Source organism: Camellia sinensis, chromosome 10 (genome assembly GCF_055761805.1).
Source record: "Camellia sinensis isolate YWXY chromosome 10, ASM5576180v1, whole genome shotgun sequence".
Taxonomy (NCBI): Eukaryota; Viridiplantae; Streptophyta; class Magnoliopsida; order Ericales; family Theaceae; genus Camellia; species Camellia sinensis.
Window position 1 is genome coordinate 143461356 of NC_138970.1, and position 25577 is coordinate 143486932.

At 35.9% G+C, this 25577-nt stretch overlaps 1 protein-coding gene across 6 annotated transcripts in view; it reads left to right on the forward strand.

Moving 5' to 3' along the window:
- The first annotated feature begins 1023 nt into the window (after positions 1-1023).
- LOC114315179 (protein DETOXIFICATION 12) overlaps positions 1024-25577 on the forward strand; it is a 28854-nt gene continuing 4300 nt past the window's right edge. Inside the window, exons 1-6 of one of the 6 annotated variants that reach the window (XM_082892492.1) lie at positions 1157-1296; positions 18277-18405; positions 19694-20238; positions 20351-20437; positions 20807-20863; positions 21451-21689. In XM_082892492.1, the coding sequence (XP_082748618.1) occupies positions 18367-18405; positions 19694-20238; positions 20351-20437; positions 20807-20863; positions 21451-21689 (967 nt within the window). In that variant the 5' untranslated portion in view covers positions 1157-1296; positions 18277-18366. Of the gene's footprint in view, positions 1297-8490; positions 8519-18276; positions 18406-19693; positions 20239-20350; positions 20438-20806; positions 20864-21450; positions 21690-25577 lie in introns of all 6 variants that reach the window. The other 5 variants (XM_082892494.1, XM_082892493.1, XM_082892487.1 and 2 more) reach the window with 5 other exon arrangements.

Consider the following 25577-nt stretch of genomic DNA (forward strand, 5'->3'; position numbering starts at 1 on the left):
AGGAGTGTGGTCTCTAAAAAAAATAATAAAGCCATGCAGAATTATAGGAGGCGTGTGGGAGGTTGCTTAATTTAATAAGTTATTTTAATTTTTGGTCAGTTTAGTAGATTAAAATAATTATGTTTAGGATGATTGTTAAATTTTTTATAATTAGATATGATGTAACTTATTTTTGGTTAGTTTAGTAGATTAAAATAATTATGAATTTGATATTATTTTAACTTATTTTGTCTTTTAATATTATTTTAATCAAAAAAATATTTAAATACATACGACTCAAATTATTTTTTTTTTGGATAAATACACTAAAGTTTTTATATGACTCAATTCAATCACATTTTAAAATTTTAAAAATGTGTTAACACACCTTTGTTCAATACTGTATTAGTAACTATTTTAAATTCTATACTGTTTTAGATGGTGAAGTTCTATAAAAAGTTCAATAAAAATTTCAAATACAAATTAATATTTTAACTTAAACTTTTAGCAATGAATTTGATAAATTATATTTTAACTTAAACGAACCGCCATCGTACGATACTTGTTGAAGTCACGGTCGACGGTGGTGTTGCCGTAGATGGTGGTGGAAGTCTTATTTATGGAGTTTTATATTGCAGTGAAATTATTGTCATCATGAACTGATTTATTATAATTGATTTCTATAACAGTGAAATTATTATCATTTTGAATTGATTTTTTTGTAAAGAATGTGATACCAATATTAATAATTTATATTAATTGATTTTTGTAAAATATATGTACTAATATTATTTACATCGTGCCTTCAAGCACGAGCGTATGTTAGTTAATACATATCATACATGAATGTTTTTGTTTATAAAATCTAAATTTTAATTTTAATATAAGTATATATATATATATATATATAATAGATTAAAATGATATTTTTTAAAATTAAAATATAACTTTATGATAATCTCAAGTGAATATGTGGATGAGAAGAAGTCCATCTATGCCAAACTGTGTCTCTTTCTCCGTTTATAAATTATAATTCCCATTCCCAAAGGGCTGAGTGGGAGAGAGAGGAGAGAGATGGAAGAGGGATTGTTGTTATTGAAAGAGGAGAGAGAAGAGAGGAGAAGATGGGTATGGGGTGAGGTGGGGGAAGAGGTGAAGAGGTTGGGGTGGATAGCAGCACCGATGGTGGTGGTGACTTTATCACAGAACTTGTTGGAAGTTGTTCCTACCATGATGGTTGGCCACCTCGGTGAGCTTTCTCTCTCTAGCTCCGCTATTGCCGTCTCTCTCGCCAGCGTCTCCGGCTTCAGCCTTCTCGTAAGCTCCTCACTCTCTTACTTTTATTTATTTTTTATCATATGATAACATACTAAGAATTAATAAACTAACAAAACGATCACAAACTCAAATTTAAATATCGATGTTTCACTGTCTCAACTAATATGAATACTCATAATTCATTTATTTATTTATAAATAATTATTACATAGTTAATAACAATTAATAATATATTACCATACAATTCAGTGATTCAAAGCTCTGAAATATATATATATATATATAACTGATTTTGTGATTCAGATTTATTCTACATGTACACTTCACACTACACAAACTTAATTTCTCCCACACAAACACCAACCTAGAAAAATCTGGGTTGGTAAATCTGGGTTACTAGGCATTTTGGTTATAGCAATGGTGGAGATTCCTATATTAGTTAATTGCACTTTTCACTAATATAATTTGATTTAAATTTTATTTTAGCTTTTATAATTTAGAATTGAATATAATTTAGTCCATTTATTTTAAATATAATTTTAATTTAGCCCTTCAGTTCAAATTAGAGGTTAAAAATTAAGATTATTAATTTTTGCTAAAATTTACGTGCTGACAAAATTAACAAAAATTTAGATTAAATAATTAAATTGAAACCAGATTTAAAGTGTAGAGACAAAACTATTCAAATTAAAATAATAGAAACTGAATTGAAATTTTAATCGTACTATAAGAATGAAAAGTGTGTAAGTGCAAGGGTAAATTACACTGACACTTTCTGAGATTTGATCATATTATACCACATCTCCTAACGTTCTGGAAATTACATTCACACCCTTGAAGTTAATAGTCTCATTTCACAAAGTGTAATTAACCCATAATAAAATTCCTAAACGTCAGGGGTGATATGTATTGAATCCAAATCTAAGGGGTGTAAGTGTAATTTACCCAAAGTGTAATTAACCCATAATAAAATTCTAGGCCTTCTTTGTTTTTTCCCTTATTTTATGCAATTAGATTAATAATCTCCTAGGCTGTACAGCCTCCTTTCGGGACTTAAGATTTTAGCTAAAACGTAAAAAAATCTCTATAAATTTTCACATCATTCTCTCTATTTTTTAACATATCTTTTCAAAAAAAAAAAAAAAAACCAACTAAATTAATCAATTCTCAAACAAGACATGAATATCTTCTATTTAGCTTAATTTTTTTTTTACATGACTAATAAACAGACATGTAACAGTATATGTATGGTATTTTAGCGTCTTATGCATTTTCAATATATACATATATATTTAAAAAATGATTGATTAATGTAAGTTTGGAAATCCGCAAACCATTTTATACCCTAAAATGAAAAAAACTTTAATGTTGAAGGAAACTTCGGTAGCAAATGAAAACAAGTTAAGATGTAGGCACTGTTTGTTACAATTTATTAATGTGATTTGCAGTTTTTATTTTATTTTGTTTTTTTATTAATTATTTAAAAAATATGTGTCAGGGGTCTATTTTTTTTATAACTAATGAGTAAGGCCAAGTTTGGCATGTCACAAAAAAGTTAAAAAGTTACTCAAAAATTTAAAAGTTATCACTATTCACTAAAGAAAAAAATTAAAAAATTAATTTTATCACTATTCACCAACACATCAATGTGACGAAATCAAATTTGTGCGGTTGTTGTGTGGCAAAAAGTTGCACAGTCGGGTGCAATTTTACCACACTGCTGTTCGGCCCATTAGGACCCATCACAGGTCCCGTTTTGATAATCTGAACCGCTTAATGTGTAGAACTCGTCGAGTACTATATGGCTGTAAAAAATCACATTGATCGGATGTCGATGACTATATGATCAAATCAATTTTGTATAAAAAAATAAAGATGTTATAATTAACGGTTGGAAAAAAACAAATCTGATTAGATCGCTATCGATATCCGATGAACGTAATTTTTTTACAGACATATAGTACTTAACAAGTTCTACACATTAAACGGTTCAGATTATCAAAACGGGACCCGTGATAGCTCCCACGAGCCGAATAGCACCGTCCAGTACAATGCCCAAAAAGTAGACAATTATTTTTTACCATCTATTCCACCTTTGCATACATGACAGCCGTACAAGTCACTGCAGACAAGCCCGAACGTCCCGGGAGAAATCTCGTTTTGTTCATTAGGCTCACTACAGTTCGGACTCAAATGTCACGGTTCTGAATCTGGTCTCGCAAAATGCAATGCAATACCGATAAATCACCAAAGAGTCCAAATCCGGCAAATCATTTTGAAAAATTGATTTTTAGAAAGAAGTGCCAAGTATGGACTGCTTTGCCAGATACAGAGTCGCCGCCTAAATATTTTATTTTGGAGGAATTTAGGAAACCCTGACTCGTGCCGAAGGCCACGTGTCTGTCATCACTAAAGTTGCCTCGGTTCAGAAACTTGGGTACGATTGGGGAAGGTCATGCAATGAGCACCCCCGCTCACCTGATCAAAGATCGGCCACTACTAAATATGATATCTTGTTTTTGAAAACACATGCGTTCTTATTTCGGTGTATTAACCTAGAATTACTACGTGATGCACATAGCATACAAGTATAGACTGGATTGCCTAAGTTGGAACAAATCATCTCATGCTTGTTTTTTAAAGCGATTTGCTACTCGCAAGTAGACTAAAATGTGGATTTTGCCACCCTCAAGTGGGCTTAGGGAAAACATGATTTTGCCACTCTCAAGTGGGCTTAAAACTCTCAATCAATGAATTGTTTCAATTCAAATAATCCAACCTTCACACACAAGCATCCAAACAGTTATATCACATAAGCACATAGCCTCATGGCAAGCATGCTATCATGGCAACACTCACACGCATGCAAGGATGCTAAAGCATAAACACTCACCGAATACTCCAACCCAAAACAAAAGTTATGTTAGAAATCGATACATGATCCTAGCTATGTTAAGAATGCCTAATGCAGCACATGCAAAATGCAACTAAGATAGGCTCGGCTATTATAAAATGACATGTGAAATACAACTCAACACATGTATTCAAGTAGGAAATGAAATACGATGCAGTTAGTATGATACGCCGAGCCCGGTGCATGCAATACAGATGAATGATGCAAACATGCATAGCATAAGGATGTTAACTGAAACATGCCCTAAAACTAACCATCGTAAGTTAGTAAATAAAAGGGAGAAAGAAGCAGGGGTTGGAAGACATGCATCACACACGCGCACACTTATTACAACATTGCCCTCTCTTGGGGGGTCCGAATAAATAATACAGAACCGAAATGAATAACAGCTACAGCTAATTATTACACAACTCTAATTAATCGACAAATTAACTAAATAAGCAAATAAACTAGTATGCAAATGGACTGCCCTAGCTCTGTTTTGGATGACAAAGAATGCATGCATGCTCGAGTCGCCTTGTCGGGAAATCCATTGCGACGTCCCGACTCGCCTTTGTTTGCAATTGATCTCAGAAACTTGCACAAAGCTCCAAGAGGCTGAAACTCCACTCTGGGAAGCTGTGGGAGGGCTGCCGACCAGCCAATGGCATGGGAGACCAACTGCTGACCACCCTTTGTGGTGGAGACCAAAAAAGGTGGTCGACCTGCCAGAAAACCTGGTCGGCCGACCACTTTCTGCCCTTGGATTCTGGTTTTCTACAACACAAAGCAAGAAAGAGGCATGACAAGGTATTTTCAACAAATGTGTGCACGACCACTCTCCCCATCATTGCATAAGCTCTAGGGAGTGTAGTCCTCAATCCTCGGGCCATCAATCACGCATCCTGATGCATGATGGCCGAAGAGTCGAATTGCATGACTCAATATGACATGAATGCACATATACACACCTAAAGCCAACAACTCTATCATGGAAAGTCAAGAGTGTCGGTGACCGGGAATTGAGGCACGTTTCGTCACTTTGAGTACGAAACATCCCTCGTTTCCCGTGTTTGGACTAACTCCTACTCCAAACACAATGCAACAAGTAAGGCATGCACAATGCGACCTCAGATATACAACCATAAATGCAATGCAACTAAGTGATGCAAAGATGCACGGAATGACATGCAAACATGCAAATGGCACACACAATGCTATGAACTAAAAATGACATACTCAATGCACATGGACTATATGGCATACGCAATGCACGTGGAAATTAACATACGCGATGTTACGACTGAGGCATACGCAATGCAATGATCAAACATGCGCTGACATGGCATACTCAATGCTATGAACTACAATGGCATACTCAATGCAAGAATGGACTTACACCAAGATGAGTAGACCTCAGCCACACCCGAATCAGTGGCCAAACATGATGAAAATGAGGCAACAACAACACACACAAACATGCAAGGTGCAATGGCTCCGAGTCTAGGGCACAAAGCACAACTCTACAAGAGCATTAGAATGATGAAATATGGCATACAATAGCACAAGTCCCAGCTCTGAAATGGCATACAAGATGGTCCCGAATCATGCAAACAACTCACACAATGCATGTTGGATGGCTCAAATACCGAAACTAGTAAAGCTCATTACACTAGAGGTATGCAAACAATGCACAAATGATCAAACCAACCCCAAACAGTCCCTATGCAGGCCCAAAACAGTGGCAAAATGGGTTGGGATGATGGCTTGAAATGCATTTAAATGAAGCTCATGCAATGGCCCATAAATGAGGTATACAAGCACAACTCTCAAACACATTTAAAGAGTGATAAACATGGGAATATGACAAGTGTATATGCTCTGAAATATCATGCACAATGATGCTAAAACATGCAAACACTTCAATTTAAGCATGCAAGAGGCCTCAAAACTCAAGGCTAGGCATGGCTATTACACTACAAGCATACATGGCAAGCATCATTCGACCATGGGACCTCAAAACAGAGCTAAGGCAGCCCAAAATATGCATAAGATCAGTTTAGATGATGGGCAAAATATGCTAGCATTAAGGGCCAAAACAACATGCAATATAAGTTAGTAAGCATGGTTTACACTACAAGCATATGAAGCATTCAAGAAACCACTAAATCAGTAAAAGACAGAGGTATGACATGCCAAATAATGCCAAAAAATCCACTGAAAAGTGATCAACACATGCAAGAATGACATGCTCCTTTGATAAGCTATGAATGGTATTGCTCCACACATGCAAGAAGTAAACAAAAGGTGGCCAAAACAACTATGGACAGAGCCTAGGCAGGTCTCAAAAATCACCAAAAAATGCCTGAACCAAGGCTTGGAAGTATGAAAATATAGGCTCATTTGAAAGGCCAAAAATGCAAACAAACAAGGCCAAAAGACAGAGAGTCACCCCTCTCTCATTTTGGCCCTCAAAACCACATAACCACCACTGAAAATCCACTGGATTTCAGTGGTAAGAAGGCCAAGCAAAGACTATCTCGAATGCCTTCTGGCATGGCACAAAACAAGGACAAATAGAGTATGCAAGAGTGTTGATGATCTTAAACACCAAAATAGCCTTAAACAAACATGGAAAGCACTCAAATATGAAGCTTTTTTCAGTTGAAAACAAAACTCAAATATGCATGCAAATATGGCTAAGACAATGATTAAGTTAATGTCTAAAAGAGGGAAAAGTGATTACCCTTGTAACTTAGCAAAGATAGCAGCTTCTTGGACAAAAAACCAGCCCTTTGAGACCTCTCAAGACCCTCCAAGAACCTTAGAACAATGATGGGGGTGTGTGCTTAAGATTTGTGGTGCAAAGGGGTCAAGAACCAACACTTTCAAAGCCTAAATATAGAGATATAGAGAGATATATGCCTTGGACCCTTAGCCAAAAATCTGAACCTCAACAAAGGAGAGGGAGGGCCTCTCTTATAGACAAAGCAAAGGGTTCAAGCTTCTTGGAGAAGCTAAACAAGGGTGCATATCCTCCATACATGGAGGATCTAGTCTGTGCCCTCCAGCTGGCACAGCTGGCATCCATTCAGTCAGACAAAACAGGAGGACAACTGCCGACCAGAAAAAGTGGTCGGCCTGCTACTTTTAGTGGTCGGCCGACCACTTTTTTACCACCTAAGTGGTTGTCCAGGTGATTTTCTGGTCGGCCAAGTGTCCAAATGAAGCCCCAGAAGTTATCTTTCCAATGGCGCCAGCCTTGCATTAAAATTCCAACTGTGCAAAAAGTTATGCCTGTTTTGGTGAAACCGCGCAGATTCAGTCCAATCGGATTGGTGCCTTACTTCAACCAACCATATCTCCTCTATCCAGACTTGGTTTTAGGCGATTCTTGAGTGTAAAATGAAGCCCCGGAAGTCTCATTTCCAACAGTAATGGCCTCATATCTTAAATCCAAGTGTACAAATGAATAGGCCCGATTCAGCGAGGGCTGCTCGACTCTCTCTTAACGGTTCATGCCCATTTTCTCCCTCAACTGGATTTCTCCCCTTTTCTCCTATTTTCCTCAACTTCAAACCCCTAAGCAAGGTGTTTTGAAACATTTTTTTAATTAAAAATAAATTTAGTCAAATACAATTGGGTTAAGAAATTTTGCCATCCCTATTACTTAACAATAAAATTGATATTATTAATAATACAATATAATTTTCCTTATCAATTTTTTAGTAAACCACCACTGTTATGGATGGATTTATTTAAGAAATTTTATTTGGTGTTTTTGGATCAATACTCTATACCATATCTTTAAAACACGAACAAAAAGTGGTGAACGACTAACTACCAAGTTCAAGCACCATATAAATTTGTTTCAGAAATATTGAATGATTTATCTTGATTTAAAGGTGGTATATTTTTTAATTTTTTATGAAAATATATGTAAAAAAATAAAAAGGTGATGTGACTCAAAAAAGATTATATAAAAAAAAGTGTTAATATCCAACATGCCAAACAAGCTCTCGAACAGTCCAACTATTAACATGGAAACAACACACACACAAAGTGCCAAATAAATTAGTTTTTTTGCTTATTACAAAAAGACATTCAAAAAGTACAGAGAAATGATATGACTCAAATAAGTCAAAAAATCAATAAACTAACTTACAAGCTGCTTTCAGCCTTCATATAAATGGATATAATTTTACTCGATTTGTTAATGTAGCCCATTTTTTAGAATTCCATATCCAAATTTACATTTTATATGAGTGTTCCTAAAGTTAATTGTTTTTAGTTAACCTTGTGACGGAATGACCATTTTTCTCCCGTCATGCCTTGCACAGGTTTTTCCTGCCTCATTGAGAGAGTAGGGTAAGAATGGGTTTTACTTCTCTCGCCCCAGTTTCATTTATATTTACTAAATGTATCTACATGTATATAATATATATTTAAATTTTTTTCATTATGGTAAATCTAAAATCTAAAATATTACACTTAACATTCATTTTTACTCATTTATTTCTTATCTTATATTTTTTAATTTTTATTAATTATAAATCACTTTCTATATTATACTATTATTTATAATTTTTATTAATATTTTTATTTTTAAATTATAAAATTAATCAATCCCTTATCCTACTCCCGATGTGATACAGACAAAGAATAGAGAATACAAAACTCACCCCGTCCCATCCCTGCCTTATACAAGTCTCAATGTTAATCTATCAACCTGCAAACAAATCCTCATGGTCATCACAAATATACACACACACATATATATATTTTCATTTTGTCTTTTGTGACCAAGAAGTTAAAAAATCTTGGGAGCCAAGAAAATACTCACTCAAAACTATTGTCACATTTATATTTTTCTGTGAGCCAAGAAAGTCACTCTTTCAGTCTTTTGTGCCATTTTTATCTTTATTCTTTTTAATGAGATTGTCACAATAGGGTGTTCTGCAATTTGTTTGGCCTGACGGATAATTTATTTTAATAATATGAAGTACATCACGTCGCAAAGATAATTTATATAAAAAATTAAATTGATAAAATATTGATAATTATATAATCAAATTATATTTACTTTAAAAAATATGAATAGAGAATATGATTTTGAGAATAAATTATTTGTTTTTTAAAAGAAAAATATAATTATTAATTTTAAGAAATATAACTTTTTATACAGATAATCTTCTAGATAGATCCTTCAACCCAAATACACATTGCACCCACATTATAAATAAGCGGAAAGAAGTGAAAATAATTAGAGAAAGAGTAAACACTACAAAAAATTCACTTTTTTGCGACGGTAAAATACCGTCGCCAATACCAAGGAAGCCGTCTCAAAAGCTTTTTTGTGACGGTAAATAGCTTTTAGCGACGGTAATAGGGGGGTCGCAAAAAAAGGGGTTGCTAAAGGTCTTTAGCGACGGTAAACGCCGTCGCAAAATATTGGCGACGGCAAAAATTCCTTTAGCGACGGCAAAATACTGTCGCAATTAATGTGTAAAAATCTGCAGACTTTGAGACGGTACTAAAATACCGTCGCTAAAAATGGTTATTTGCGACGGGAAAATACCGTCGCAAAAGGGTTTATGTGAGACGGTAAAAATACCGTCGCTAAAAAGGGTTATTTGCGACGGGTTTAATACTGTCGTTAATACTGTTATTTGCGACGGTGAAAGTGCCGTCGCTAAAGGATTTTTGTTCATATTGCCAACATCATTGGCGACGGCTATGCTACCGTCGCAAAAAACCTGGTTCCAACAAAAAATGCGGCAATAAATTTATTAAAAATATGCAAATTACCTGTATTAAATAAAAATAGCTAAAAAAAAATTGATAACTATATAATAATATAAAAATTCCTGTATATAAATAAAATTTCATCCATAATTAAAGTACTCTTCCATTCATAACAACACATCATCAAAATTATCCAACCACATAATTTTGCATAATACATACATAATGTTGTTCACAAATCTAAATAACGTAAATCAAAAATAAAAGTTTTCTTCATAAACAAAAGTTTGTCGCAATCTTCACACGACTGCATTCCACAAGAAGCAAACTGCTACTCAGGAAATATCTGAAAATAAAAAATAAAAATAATTAATGACAATATAATTATGTATTAATATTTTAATTACAAAAAAACATAAAAAATTAATTACTATATAATTACAAAGATAGTTAAGTAAATAATTTTGGCTAGATAGAAATCCGACCCTAACTCCCAAACCGGAAACCCGATTCGAGTCTCATCTTCTCCCACAAGTCTATCGTGCCTAGGCGATCATGTGTGCCAAGTTTCGTGCTAAACCGACCCCTTTTGGTGATTTTGGAGCGTCAACACCTCGAATTTAAGTTTCTTAAGGAACTAGTTTGCCTACACCGAAATACGGCTCTAACTCACAAACCGGGAAACCGATTAGAGTGCCGTGTTCTCCCACAAGTCTCTCGTGCCTAGGCGGTCGTGTGTGCCCAAGTTTCGTGCCAATCCGACCCCATTTGGTGATTCTGGGGTGTTAACACCTCGAATTTAAGTTTCTTAAGGAACTAGTTTGCCTAAACCGAAATATGGCTCTAACTCCCAAACCGGAAAACCGATTGGAGTCCCGTCTTCTCCCACAAGTCTCTCATGCCTAGGCGGTCGTGTGTGCCCAAGTTTCATGCCAATCCGATACCATTTGGTGATTTTGGGGTGTTAACATCTCGAATTTAAGTTTCTTAAGGAACTAGTTTGCCCAAACCGAAATATGGCTCTAACGCCCAAACAGGGAAACCGATTGGAGTCCCGTCTTCTCCCACAAGTCTCTCGTGCCTAGGAGGTCGTGTCTGCCAAGTTTCGTGCCAATCCGACCCTATTTGGTGATTTTGGGGTGTCAACACCTCGAATTTAAGTTTCTTAAGGAACTAGTTTGCCTAAACCGAAATACGGCTCTAACTCCCAAACCGGGAAACCGATTAGAGTCTCGTCTTCTCCCACAAGTCTTTCGTGCCTAGGCGGTCGTGTGTGCCCAAGTTTCGTGCCAATCCGACCCCTTTTGGTGATTTTAGGGTGTTAACACCTCGAATTTAAGTTTCTTAAGGAACTAGTTTGCCTAAACCGAAATATGGCTCTAACTCCCAAACCGGGAAACCGATTGGAGTCCCGTCTTCTCCCAGAAGTCTCTCGTGCCTAGGCGGTCGTGTGTGCCAAGTTTCGTGCCAATCCGATCCCATTTGGTGATTTTGGGGTGTCAACACCTCGAATTTAAGTTTCTTAAGGAACTAGTTTGCCTAAACCAAAATATGGCTCTAACTCCCAAACCGGGAAACCGATTGGAGTCCCGTCTTCTCCCACAAGTCTCTCGTGCCTAGGTGGTCGTGTGTGTCCAAGTTTCGTGCCAATCCGATACCATTTGGTGATTTTGGGGTGTTAACACCTCGAATTTAAGTTTCTTAAGGAACTAGTTTGCCTAAACCGAAATATGGCTCTAACGCCCAAATCGGGAAACCGATTGGAGTCCCGTCTTCTCCCACAAGTCTCTCGTGCCTAGGCGGTCATGTGTGCCAAGTTTCGTGCCAATCCGACCCCATTTGGTGATTTTGGGGTGTCAGCACCTCGAATTTAAGTTTCTTAAGGAACTAGTTTGCCTAAATCGAAATACGGCTCTAACTCCCAAACCGGGAAACCGATTAGAGTCCCGTCTTCTCCCACAAGTCTCTCGTGCCTAGGCGGTCGTGTGTGCCCAAGTTTCGTGCCAATCCGACCCCATTTGGTGATTTTGGGGTGTTAACACCTCGAATTTGAGTTTCTTAAGGAACTAGTTTGCCTAAAACGAAATATGGCTCTAACTCCCAAACCGGGAAATCGATTGGAGTCTCGTCTTCTCTCATAAGTCTCTCGTGCCTAGGTGGTTGTGTGTGCCAAGTTTTGTGCCAATCCGACCCCATTTGGTGATTTTGGGATGTCAACACCTCGAATTTAAGTTTCTTAAGGAACTAGTTTGTCTAAACCGAAATATGGCTCTAACTCCCAAACCGGGAAACCGATTGGAGTCCCGTCTTCTCCCACAAGTCTCTCGTGCCTAGGCGGTCGTGTGTGCCAAGTTTCGTGCAAATCCGACCCCATTTGGTGATTTTGGGGTGTCAACACCTCGAATTTAAGTTTCTTAAGGAACTAGTTTGCCTAAACCGAAATACGGCTCTAACTCCCAAACCGGGAAACCGATTAGAGTCCCGTCTTCTCCCACAAGTCTCTCGTGCCTAGGCGGTCGTGTGTGCCCAAGTTTCGTGCCAATCCGATCCCATTTGGTGATTTTGGGGTGTTAACACCTCGAATTTAAGTTTTTTAAGGAACTAGTTTGCCTAAACCGAAATATGGCTCTAACGCCTAAACCGGGAAACCGATTGGAGTCCCGTCTTCTCCCACAAGTCTCTCGTGCCTAGGCGGTCGTGTGTGCCAAGTTTCGTGCCAATCCGACCCCATTTGGTGATTTTGGGTTGTCAACACCTCGAATTTAAGTTTCTTAAGGAACTAGTTTGCCTAAACCGAAATATGGCTCTAACTCCCAAACCGGGAAACCGATTGGAGTCCCGTCTTCTCCCAAAAGTCTCTCGTGCCTAGGCGGTCGTGTGTGCCAAGTTTCATGCCAATCCGACCCCATTTGGTGATTTTGGGGTGTCAACACCTCGAATTTAAGTTTCTTACAGAACTAGTTTGCCTAAACCGAAATATGGCTCTAACGCCCAAACCGGGAAACCGATTGGAGTCCCGTCTTCTCCCACAAATCTCTCGTGCCTAGGCGGTCGTGTGTGCCAAGTTTCGTGCCAATCCGACCCCATTTGGTGATTTTGGGGTGTCAACACCTCGAATTTAAGTTTCTTAAGGAACTAGTTTGCCTAAACCGAAATATGGCTCTAACTCCCAAACCGGGAAACCGATTAGAGTCCTGTCTTCTCCCACAAGTCTCTCGTGCCTAGACGGTCATGTGTGCCAAGTTCGTGCCAATCCGACCCCATTTGGTGATTTTGGGGTGTCAACACCTCGAATTTAAGTTTCTTAAGGAACTAGTTTGCCTAAACCGAAATATGGCTCTAACTCCCAAACCGGGAAACCGATTGGAGTCCCGTCTTCTCCCACAAGTCTCTCGTGCCTAGGCGGTCGTGTGTGCCAAGTTTCGTGCCAATCTGACCCCATTTGGTGATTTTAGGGTGTCAACACCTCGAATTTAAGTTTCTTAAGGAACTAGTTTGCCTAAACTGAAATATGGCTCTAACTCCCAAACCGGGAAACCGATTGGAGTCCCGTCTTCTCCCACAAATCTCTTGTGCCTAGGCGGTCGTGTGTGCCAAGTTCCGTGCTAAACCGACCCCTTTTGGTGATTTTGGGACGTTAACACCTCGAATTCAATTTTTTTAAAGAAATAGTTTTGCCTAGAGTGAAATCCATCTCTAACTCCTAATCCGGGAACCCAATTTGAGTCCCGTCTTCTCTCACAACTCTATTAGCTTAGAATGCAAAGAATGCAAATATACATTTTAGCTTAGAATGTAAAGTTACATTTTATACCTGATCTTCTGGTGGTGGTGTATATGGATTCTCGTCTTCTGCAGATTCCCTAAATGCCCTGTGGCCACTCGATGCATCAGGAGCCTATGATAGTCAACGCATAATGTGTTAATCATATTCAAATTTTATACATAATGTTGTGTGACAATTTAACTATCAAACAATTTAATTTATATCGAACCTGTCTATTAGGATCCACACTTGCCCCCTGTGACACAAAGGCCATCATCTCAGCTCTCAGCCATTGGAAAGCTATATATATATATATATATATGTCTCCATTTATATAATAATGTTCTTTAGATTATATTTCTAGGAATACAGAAACTGATCATAGAAATGTGAGGTGAATTCTATCTTTTGACGAGTCCCACACTCGTGTAAGAGTGTTGTGTTTGATTTTGTTATTAGTTTTTGCATAATTATCATGAATTGTAATCAAATTTGTTAATATGATGTTTGATTTGTTCAGAACATCACGGTTTTGAGATTGCTTTAGAAAAGGACTTGTTTCTGGAAATGGGTATTTTTTAGATTGGTTAAAAGATCCATAGCCCTCTCTCTCTCTCTCTGTGTGTGTGTGTGTCTCAGTATCTGGCATTAAATTCACTATTGGGTTAGTTCACATTTTCATTTTGTGATTTATTTATAAAGTTTTGGGCAATATTGTCACAAAAAAAAATTTGATTAGAGGAACATAAATTGTTTTTTTTTATTCATGTTTTTTTTATTTAATGGTTCGTACTTTGATTCAGATTAAAAACTCCGCGAAGATCAGGGGTGGTCTTTAATTTCAGTATTTCAGTTGGATTTATAATTTATTGGCCATTAATGATTTATTAGTTTGGTTTTCGGTTTCTAAGACTGAGGAATGAAATTAAATTATCTCAGGAAGACTGAGGAATGAAATTAAATTATCTCAAGAATATCATTTTTCCAGCACAACCATCACCTCATATTTGTAACCCCTCTTCAATTTTTATAAAATACATCTAACTGTTTATAGAAATGTCAAAATTTATACTAATTTGACACTAAAAATAATGATGCTAAAATTAGACAATTTGAATGACAACTCCATTAAAGCACAAAACTGTTATAATGCAAGTATGATAACTCAGAAAGAGACCAACTTGAACCAACAATAATGGAATCCTCCACTCTCAAACCCCTCCTCTCACCCCAAAACCCCCTCTCTCCAGACCTGAATCCAACCCCTACCCAACAACCTTCGTCCAAGCCGACACCACCACATTCAAACAAGTCATCCAAATGCTCACCGGATCGTCGGAAACCGCCATGCAAGCCTCCAAACCACCGTCCTTCGCCGCAGATCCGCCGCCCTCCAAATCCTACATCCCACCAATCAAAAGCACAGGTCAAAAAAAACAAGGATTCAAGCTTTATGAGAGAAGGATTCACAGTCGCTCACCGTCGAAGGTCGTCACTCACCATCGTCGGTCACAGGAGATGGAACAAATTTGAGATTTTTGATTTTGAATGATTGAGGCGGAATGATTTTAGGAACCAAGTTTCTGTTTGAGGGATTTCGATTTTAGGGATTTTGGAGATATGAGGAATTTAGGAATTTGACCGCGAAATGGGATAGACAGCGGGAACCAAATTTTATTTATTTGCGACGGTATATTTTAACCGTCGCAAATGAGCGTAATTAATATATGAAACGACGTCGTTTTACCAGAGTTCTTTTGCTATGGTCTTCTGCTGTCGCAAATGGTACCCCTTTTGCGACAGTAAAATTTAACCATCGCTAATAAGACGTTTTTTGTGACGGTATACCGTGCGTCGCCAATATTTCTGCAAATTTCTTTTTACAACCTTTAGCGACGGAATACTCACCGTCGCAAAAGGCCATGTTTCTCGACGGTAGATACACGCCGTCGCAAAGTCGTCTTTTGGCGATGGCAAATATATATCGTCGCAAAAAATTCTTTTTTTGGAGACGGTAACTATTTCCCGTCGCAAAAAAGGGTTTTTTGCGACGGTAATCACCCCGTCGCAAAAACTCCGTGTTATTAGCCAGGTTTTCTTGTAGTGAAATTACGTTGACACCTCTTGAGATTTGATCCAATTACATCTCATCTCCTAATGTTATGAAAATTACATTTTCACACCTATGGTTACTAGTCTTATTTCACAAATCCCTGCATATATAAAATGCAACAACTCCTAGTAGAAAAATAAATAAAATTATATTGAAAAAAAAAATTAAAGCAAAGAAAATGAAAGGAAAAGAATTAGAGGAAGTAAGTAAAGTAAAGTAAGAAAAGAGAGAGTGTATGCGTTCAATGTTTTCATTTTGTTTAGTTAATTATAATGACAGAAGGGTTGGTTTAATTTTCTAAACGTCAAGAGATACTATGTTTTAAACTCAAATTTTAAGAATTGTAAGTGTAATTTATCCTTTGAGAAATATAGATGTGTAAGTGAAATGTGTTGTACCATTCGTCTTACATGTTTCTAATCCACGACACATCCAAGATGAACACTGTGAACATGTGTTTTTTTTTTTTTTTTTTTTTGAATTTTCACACACAAATATATATAGATATATATGTATGTAAACGTGGTAAGTTATTTTAGTGTTAAAATTGGGATTGGGAAGACTGTTGCAAACCATGCGTAGCAGCCACTGTTGCACAGTTAATGGGGCCTTTTTTGGCCTTCATTCCGACGATCCAAACAATTCACTTTTTAGAAAACAGTGAGTAAAATACACTTGTAAAAATTTAAGTTAATCGGAGATTGGTATCTTGTTCATCTAGACATATTTGTATTTAAAAAATTGAATGGTAAATTTAATTTTAAGTATAAATATAAATACAAACATGTCTTGATGAAAGAAATACCGAAATCTGATTAATTTGAATTTTTGTCTGCATATTCCACTCAATATCTTTTAAAAATTGAACGGTTCAAATCGTCGAAATGAGATCTGAAAAAGGCCCCATTGACTGCGCAACAGTCACTGCTGCGCATGGTGCACAACAGCCTCCCCAAACTGGTTAAAATTATGACATCATTATGTTATTGGGTAAATTACATCCGTAGTTTGTATTATCTACCATTTTAGTTTTTGTAATTCTAATTGTAATAATTTTTATTTTATTATTTTTTTTTTTTTGGGTTCCTTTTTCCTTTTGAAATTTGAATTGTATTAATTTTATTACAGATTTACTTACTCTTTCCCTTTGAAAAATGTTAGGGACCCAAATATTTTGTCAATATTTATACCAAATATCTCACATCTTACACCCATGCGAGATATTTATTAAAAATATTAATAAAATATTTGAGATCCCTAACATTACTCTTTTCCTTTTATATGCGGACTATCCAAGCACAATTTTGTCCGACCTTGATTGAAAATATCTCTTAAAACACATTTTACAAGATTAGTTAAGTGTCTCCATGGAATTGATGTTAGACAGATTTCTACCACATAATAATTATAATGAAGAAGTTAAAAATCTTGATTAATGACATTAAAATAAACAAATTTATCATTCAAAACCTTGGAAGCCAAGAAAATACACACTTTTTAAAACTAATGTCAAAGCAATTGGGCACATTTTCTCCAAACATAGTCACTCTTTCGGTCATCTGTCATGTAGTGTGCCCTTTTTTAAAAATGAGAGAGCCAAACATACATTGCACCCAAATGTTTTTAAGATTGTCAATAAAGTGGTGTTTGAGAATTATGTTTTTAATAATATTTTATTTTTTTAATTTTAAAAGTTAATACATTTGGTAATTGTTAAAAATTAATTATTTTTTTGTTATGAAGAAAGTTTTGTGATTAATTTTTAAAATGACCACTACAAAAAAATTAAAGTTTTAGAGACCAAATTTTAGAGATAAAATTATTTTTTAGGAGCCAAATATTTTTATTGCGAAAAGTGTCATTATTATATTTTTAATAACAAAAATTAGACATTAGTGATGAATTATTATCATTTTAGGACCAAATTTTTTATCTTAAAAAATACATCATTTTGTGACCAAATTATTTTGTCCCTAAAAGTCTATTTATTAGTTACATTTTCAAAATTTTGTTGCTAAAAGTCTTATTTTGAATTTTTTTAGACGACCTTTTAGCGACTATCTTCATTACGATAAAAATTGACCCTTTAATATATTTTATAACAATTTTTTTACTTTTAGAGACCAAAACATTTGGTCTCTAAATTTTTGATTTGTTGTAGTGGATGATAGTACAAATTTTTATTGTATAAATTTATGTATAAATCCATTAATATAAAATAATTTCGTCTATACACCACTTTTTCGAAATCCTCCCTAGATTTTTTGACTTTTGACTTTTTTTAAATAAAAAGTTAGTAATTTAGAGATTCTCAAATAAGACCTTAGGAAGTGCAAGTAATTACAAAAATAAAAAGATGTAAATAAGATACCTGTTTTGGTGCAAGTGAGTATAATTATAATTTTGATTTGTACCAGAGCACATACTTACTTGATGCCTATATTTTACAATGATTTTCTCTACTATTCAATTTAAAATTTCTATAATTTTTTAAATGAATAGGCAGCATCCACAGTGGCCTCGTCTATCTGACACCTGTCCATGGATGCGAACATTTTGGTCAAGTGAACCAAGTATACCTTACTTCACAAAATGAAATACTATACAAAGAAAAGGGTGCAGTTTATGCAGGTTAGCTATGATGCTTGGTGCACTCTCCCGCTTTGTTGATGTAATTTATGCATGTTTTGCTTTTTACATTAATAAAGTTTTTTTTTGCTGTTCAAAAAAAAAAAAAAAAAGAAAAGGGTGCAGTTTTCAGCTAGCATTGTTTTGGGGAAACAATAAATAAGCGGGAATTGAGGATTTTAATTACAATTTAGTGGAGAGTTTTTTAAAGTTGAAACACGAACAAAAGATGAAAGGAGCAAATTGATCTTTCAAATATCTGATTTTATGTGTTTGTAATTTTTTTTTTTTTTTTTTTTAACTTCTCAACTTTATTATTATTTTGAAAAGGTTTCTATTAGTTTGTAATTCTTTTACCTAGTTTCCATTTAAATGTAATTTGTCCTTTTTTAAGCGAAGACTATAGTAAAGCCTTTTTTTCTTTTTAAATATATTTTCTTGGGGTGTCTTGAATGGATAATTTGGCTATGTTTGTTTGATGAAAATGGAGACTTGAGTATGAAAGAAAGAATATATATATATATATATATATATGCTTTTTGGCCATCAAGTGGTATCTCTCACATTTCATACAACGATCAAAAATAAAATTTTAAATTTATTCACGTTTTTTATTTTCCTCTAACTAAACATAATATAATAATCAAATATTGTATACCATACAAGGAAGCAAGTGAATTCCACATTATTACCTCTCCTACTCCCATTTTGACAAACAAACAAGACCTCAAAATACTTATCCTATATCGGTTGTACATAATTTTTGAAATATTTTCAGTTTTTTAGTCAATTTAAAATTACTTTACATACAACACAAACGTAATTGTTATTTCATATTTTCACACATACAATAATTTGTTGCCATAGTAAAAGCTAGGAAAACGTTGTTAGTGATTGCTGGCCCTGGCTGTGATGTTCATAAAAGATGTTTATGAACTCCTTATTCTATATGAAAATGTAACAAGCCAGCTTTATTTTACATGACTGAAGTTTTCTTTAGATGGTTATTAGTCCATTTTTTTATTTTTACAATTGGTACGAGAAAAATAGAGTAAGGAAAAGTTGTTACTTCGCGCAATAGTGAGATTCAAACTTAAATATCACACCAGGTAAACAATTGTCTCATCCGCAACTATTGAACACTTAGACCTCTAGACTAGTCCTTAGAACAACCACAAAATATACAAACATTGACAAGAAAAGAAACAAATGATTCAAATTGAGTAACCTAATAGAGATTTTTTGAATTGATATTGTAACTAATTAACTAGATTTTCAATTTATCTTACAGTTAGGGATGGCTTGTGCTTTGGAAACTCTATGTGGGCAGGCATATGGAGCTCAACAATACCAAAAACTTGGAACTCAAACTTACACTGCTATCTTCTCCCTAGTCATATTTTGTCTTCCTCTCTCCATATTATGGATTTTTATGGGAAAAATACTCATTTTCATAGGCCAAGACCCTTTAATTTCACATGAAGCCGGTAAATTCATAACTTGGCTTGTTCCCGCCCTCTTTGCTTATGCAATTCTTCAACCGCTTGTTCGATACTTCCAAATGCAAAGTTTGACACTTCCCATTCTTATAAGCTCATGTGCCACTCTTGCTTTTCACATACCTCTTTGTTGGGTTCTAGTGTTTAAATCCGGATTGGATAACCTTGGAGGTGCATTAGCAATTGATATTTCGATTTGGTTGAACGTGATCTTCCTCGTATTGTACATGAAGTACTCTTCTTCTTGTGAAAAAACTCGGGTCCCAATTTCCATGGAGGTGTTACGGGGAGTTGGCGAGTTCTTCAGTTTTGCCATTCCTTCCGCTGTTATGATTTGGTAATTTTATTTTTTTAATTTTTTTTCAATTATTTAACTTTTTTTTTTTTTTTTTGTGAATTTGTTAAGCAGAGTTATGAGGTTTTTCCTTCCTAAATGGTGATGAATGCAGTCTTGCATGGTGGTCATTTGAGCTGCTTATCTTGCTTTCTGGGCTTTTACCAAATCCACAGCTTGAAACTTCTGTATTGTCTGTATGGTATGTTCTTTATCACAATACTAGTTCAACTAAAAGATTAAACTATTCGAGAGAATGACAAAGTTTATTATTAATATCATCAACATTTCTGAATATTCAAAAATATAAATAGGAAGGAAAATGTTTGAGATCCCCACAAAATTTCACACAATTATATTCATAATGATGTGGTCTATGACATGTGTCAATTTCTGATTTGTTACCCAACTAATGATGTAAGGGCTAAATTCCCTTACCACATCATTGTGAATGAATTTGTGGATTTAAAAGTATGGGTCACTAACATTATGGAATTGTGATATTGAGTTTCGTATAACTACTCCAACAATTTATTTATTTACTATTTATTTTGGTTGTTTTTATGAGCAGTCTCAATACCATTGCAACGCTCTATGCAATACCCTATGGATTCGGTGCTGCCGTGAGGTTAGTTCATTTAATATGTTGCAGCTGACAACTTTTTTTTCTTTTTTTTGTTATACATGTAATTATGTACAATTATGTCTATCTACGAAACACGGATATGAACACGAATACGGATACGGATATGAATACAAATACAAATGTGGATATGAGACATGACAATTTCAAAAAAATTAGAACACAGACATAGCGGGGACACATCAATAAAATATGTTTTCATATATTTTTATTTACTATGTAGAGTAATTTTACATCCACAAATAATCAATATTAACAAAAACTAATTCTAATTCTATATTTTTATTTTATTATGAATGATTTATTAATTATTTAAATTTAAGAAAAAAATAATAAACATTCAATAGTTATCAAAAATACTAAAGAAAATTGGAAAAAGGACAATATTGTGTCCCCAAAGTGTCTCTTAAAAATAAATTAATTAAATAAGAGGATACGTGGCGTGTCCCATGCTTGTCCTCGACGTGTACGCGTGTCCCCGAAGTGTCCGACACGGATACGACACTTATTTTGAAGTGTCGGTGTTTCATAGATGTCTATGTAACTGCTCTTTATTTCTTTGATTTTTTTAGCACTAGAGTTTCAAATGAATTAGGAGATGGGAATCCACAAGGGGCTCGTGTAGCTGTATTTGCCGTAATGTTCCTTGCAGTCGTAGAGACTGCAGTAGTGAGTGCAACCCTCTTTGCCTGTAGGCGCGTCTTTGGCTACACCTTCAGCAATGAGAAAGAAGTCGTGGATTATGTCACGGCCATGGCTCCTCTGGTTTGCTTATCGGTTATCATAGATAGCATACAAGGAGTTCTCTCAGGTTACATTTTTTCCCCCTATCAATGTTTGGTATATATTTGCAATTTTGAAAAATGAAATCATGTCATATTTAAGAGTACAAATTGTTGGTGGGAGTGGGGTGTAAACCACTGTTGGTGATTCACAATGAGAGGTTTAAAACTGAACCAAACTGAAATTGAAATTTACTCAAAATAATTTTGAGGAAAAACATACAAACAAAGCACTCTTCGTTTCTTTCTCCCACACATTGAAACCTTACAATAACATAGTTATATATAGATAAAAACATACAATGTGAACGCATTTATTGCAAGTACAGCTATCAGTATGAAATCATTTAATGCGTATACGGTTATCAACCAACGCATTGAATGTAGCAACCAACGCATTGAATTTCAGCCTTCATTTTTGACAAACAATCAAGATTACTTCACAACATCCCCCCTTAATCTTGATTCTCCATGCGGCTTCGTCCCGAGCATTATCTTCATTTTGTTGAACAGATCATTTTTCAATGGCTTCGTGAAAATATCTGCACGCTGATCTTGAGATTTGCAAGGAAATAATTCCACCTCTTTATTTTTCACATGCACTTGGATGAAATGATAGCAGGTGTCAATATGCTTACTTCTTTCATGATAAACTGGGTTCTTTGCCAATGCAATTGCTGAGCGATTATCAACATAGATCTCAGTGGGTTTTTCTTGTGGAATGTTTCAGCATGTTCCGTAACCATATTGCATGACACATAGCTGAGTTGGCTGCAACATACTTAGCTTCACAAGTTGATAATGTCACAATGGCTTGCTTCTTGGACGACCATGTGAAGGCTGTATCTCCCATAAAGAAAGTAAATCCCGTAGTACTTTTCCGTTCATCCAAGTCACGTCCCCAGTCGCTTTCTGAGTACCCAACAAGACTGAAATTATCAGTTGGTTTATAGAATAAACCATCATCGATTGTACCTTTGATGTAGCAAAGAATCCTCTTTGCTGCATAAAGGTGTGACTGATCCGGTGTTTCCATATATCTACTAATCAGTTCTACTCCATAGAGTATGTCTGGCCTGGTGCAAGTAAGATAGCGAAGACTTCAAACTAGGCTCTTAAAATAAGTTGGATCCACATCACCTACCTTCGTATCTTTTCTGAGCTTCACTCCACTGTCTACAGGAGTGTTCACTGGATTGCAATTCTCCATTCCATATCTCTTGAGAATTTCCTTGGCATAACCACTTTAGGAAATAAAAAATTCCACCTTTTCTTTGTGCCACTTCAATGTCGAGAAAATGAGCCATCAATCCAATATTTGTCATTTCAAATTCTTGGACCATGCTTCTTTTAAAGTCTTTGAACATGGCTAGATTGTTTCTGGTGAAGATTAGATCATCAACATAAAGACAAGCAAGCAACATGCTTCCATCATCTTCCTTCTTCAAATACAGTGCGTGCTCATATGGACATTTTTCAAAACCATTGTCATGAAAATACTGATCAATTCTAGTATTCCATGCACGCTGAGCTTGCTTCAATCCATAAAGTGTTTTCTTCAATTTGTACACTTTGTCTTCATGCCCATTCTGAACATACCCCGAAGGTTGTTCAATATAGATTTCTTCTTTAAGGAAACCATTAAGAAATGCAAATTTCACATCAAGTTGATAAATCTGCCATTTGTGCTAGGCAGCCAAAGAAATCATTAGCTTGATAGTCTCCAACCGAGCAACTGGAGCAAACACCTCTCCATAGTCAGTTCTAGCTCTATGCTTGTAACCTTTTGCCACTAATCTTGCCTTGTAGCGTTGCACTTCGCCTTGTGCATTCCTCTTTGTCTTGTGTACCCATTTCACTCCAATGGGTTTGTGCCCCTCCGGTAGACTGGTAAGCTTCCATGTGTCATTTTTCTCAATGGCATGAATTTCTTCATCCATTGCTTTCTTCCATTTATCTTCTTGGATGGCTTTTGAGAAGGTAAGTGGATCGCTATCTGCGAGTAGGCAGAACAAATTCAGATATGCTTCTTCTGTAGCTTCATATATCTCCTGCAAATTTCTCATCGGTCTTGGTTGTTTTAAAAAACTATCATTTGATGATGCTGCTGCTGATGATGATGATGATGCAGCACTTCTGTGAGAAACTGGCGATCTAGGTGCACGTATTCTATGTGGAGGAGTTTGTGGCTCATCTTGAATTTCTCTTGTAATTTCAACTGGAGCTTTTAATGTTTCATTTTCAAGAATGAGTTATGTATCTTTAACAACTTCATCTTGATTCCAGTTCCAAGCTCTTCTTCTTCAAATATCACATCTCTACTCATGATCACCTTTCTGGTAATGAGATTATACAACTTGTATCCCATTGTTCTATCTCCATATCCGACAAGGATACATTTTTCTCCCTTATCATCGAGCTTGGATCTTCTTGCTTCTGGAATCTTGGTGTACGCAACACACCCAAATATTCTGAGATGGTTGACACTTGGCTTATGTGAACTCTAAGCTTTTTCTGGAGTCATAGAATGAAGGCTCCTGGTTGGGCATCTATTTAGTAGATACACAGCACATGATACGGCTTCAGCCCAAAATTGCTTGGGCAGTCCCTTTCCTTTCAACATGCTTCTTGCCATATCCAAGATTGTGCGATTTTTCCTTTCAGCAACACCATTTAGCTGTGGCGTATAGGATGGTGTTGTTTGATACTTGATTCCATGCTCTTTGCCAAAATTCTTGAAAGCATCTAATGTATATTCTCCACCTTGATCTGATCGCGATGTTTTGATGTAGTAGCCACTTTGCTTCTCTACAAAAGGTTTGAATTCTTTGAAGATATTGAACACCTCCGACTTTCTTTTAAGAAAATACACCCATGTCTTCCGGCTATAATCATCAATGAAGGTGAGAAAATATCTATTCTGTCCATTTGACATTGGCTTCAATGGACCACATACATCAGTGTGCACTAACTCCAGTGGCTTTGTTGCTCTCCACTTCACTTCTTTGGCAAAACTAGTTCTGTGATGCTTGCTAAGAATGCAGCTTTTACAGACTTCATTAGTATGAGCAATATGAGGGAGCCCTTCCACCATATTCTTGTTTGACAACAGCTTCAAGCTTCCAAAGTTGAGATGTCCAAACCTCAAATGCCATAGCCAGTCTTTGTCTTTGATGATGGCACTTAAACACTTCGCAACATCATGTTGGATGTTCAATGCAAACATCCGATTCTTGGATATTATTACCCGAGTAATTAAATTACCATGATTGTCTTTGATGGTAAGATGACAATCTTTCATGCTAATGTCGTATTCTTTCTCTAGGAGTTGTCTTATACTCAAAATGTTGTTCTTCATGGCAAGAACATAATAAACATTAGAGATGTAATCATGATCTCCATTCTTGAACTTGATCAGAATATTACCTCTTCCTTTCACTGGAGTCTTTGAAGAATCACCAAATGAGACTTTTGCTTGTACAGTCTCATTAAGCTCAACGAACAGCTTTTTTTTTACCACACATGTGATTACTGGCTCCCGAATCTAGATACCAAACATTGTTTTGGTTTTCAGTGTCGTCATGGTGGACAAACAGAACTGTAGGTCCAACTTTGTTTGTTTCCTCCTCGGAAAAATTTGCTTGCTCTCCGGTTTCTGTTGTTGCTCTACTTCGGCATTCATTGCTATAATGCCCGAACTTGTGGCACTGGTAGCACTGAACATTACTTTTGTCAAATCCTGGTCGGTTGTTGTAACCACCTCCTCTACCTCTTGCTCTTCCTCTTGGAGCAATGTGTGGATGACTTCTTCCTCCTCTGGTTGGACCTCTTCCACCTCTTCCTCGAAAACCAGAACTTCGGTTATTGTAACCACGACTTTTTCCTCGGTTTCTTTGTGATGTCCCCACTTGCTCGTT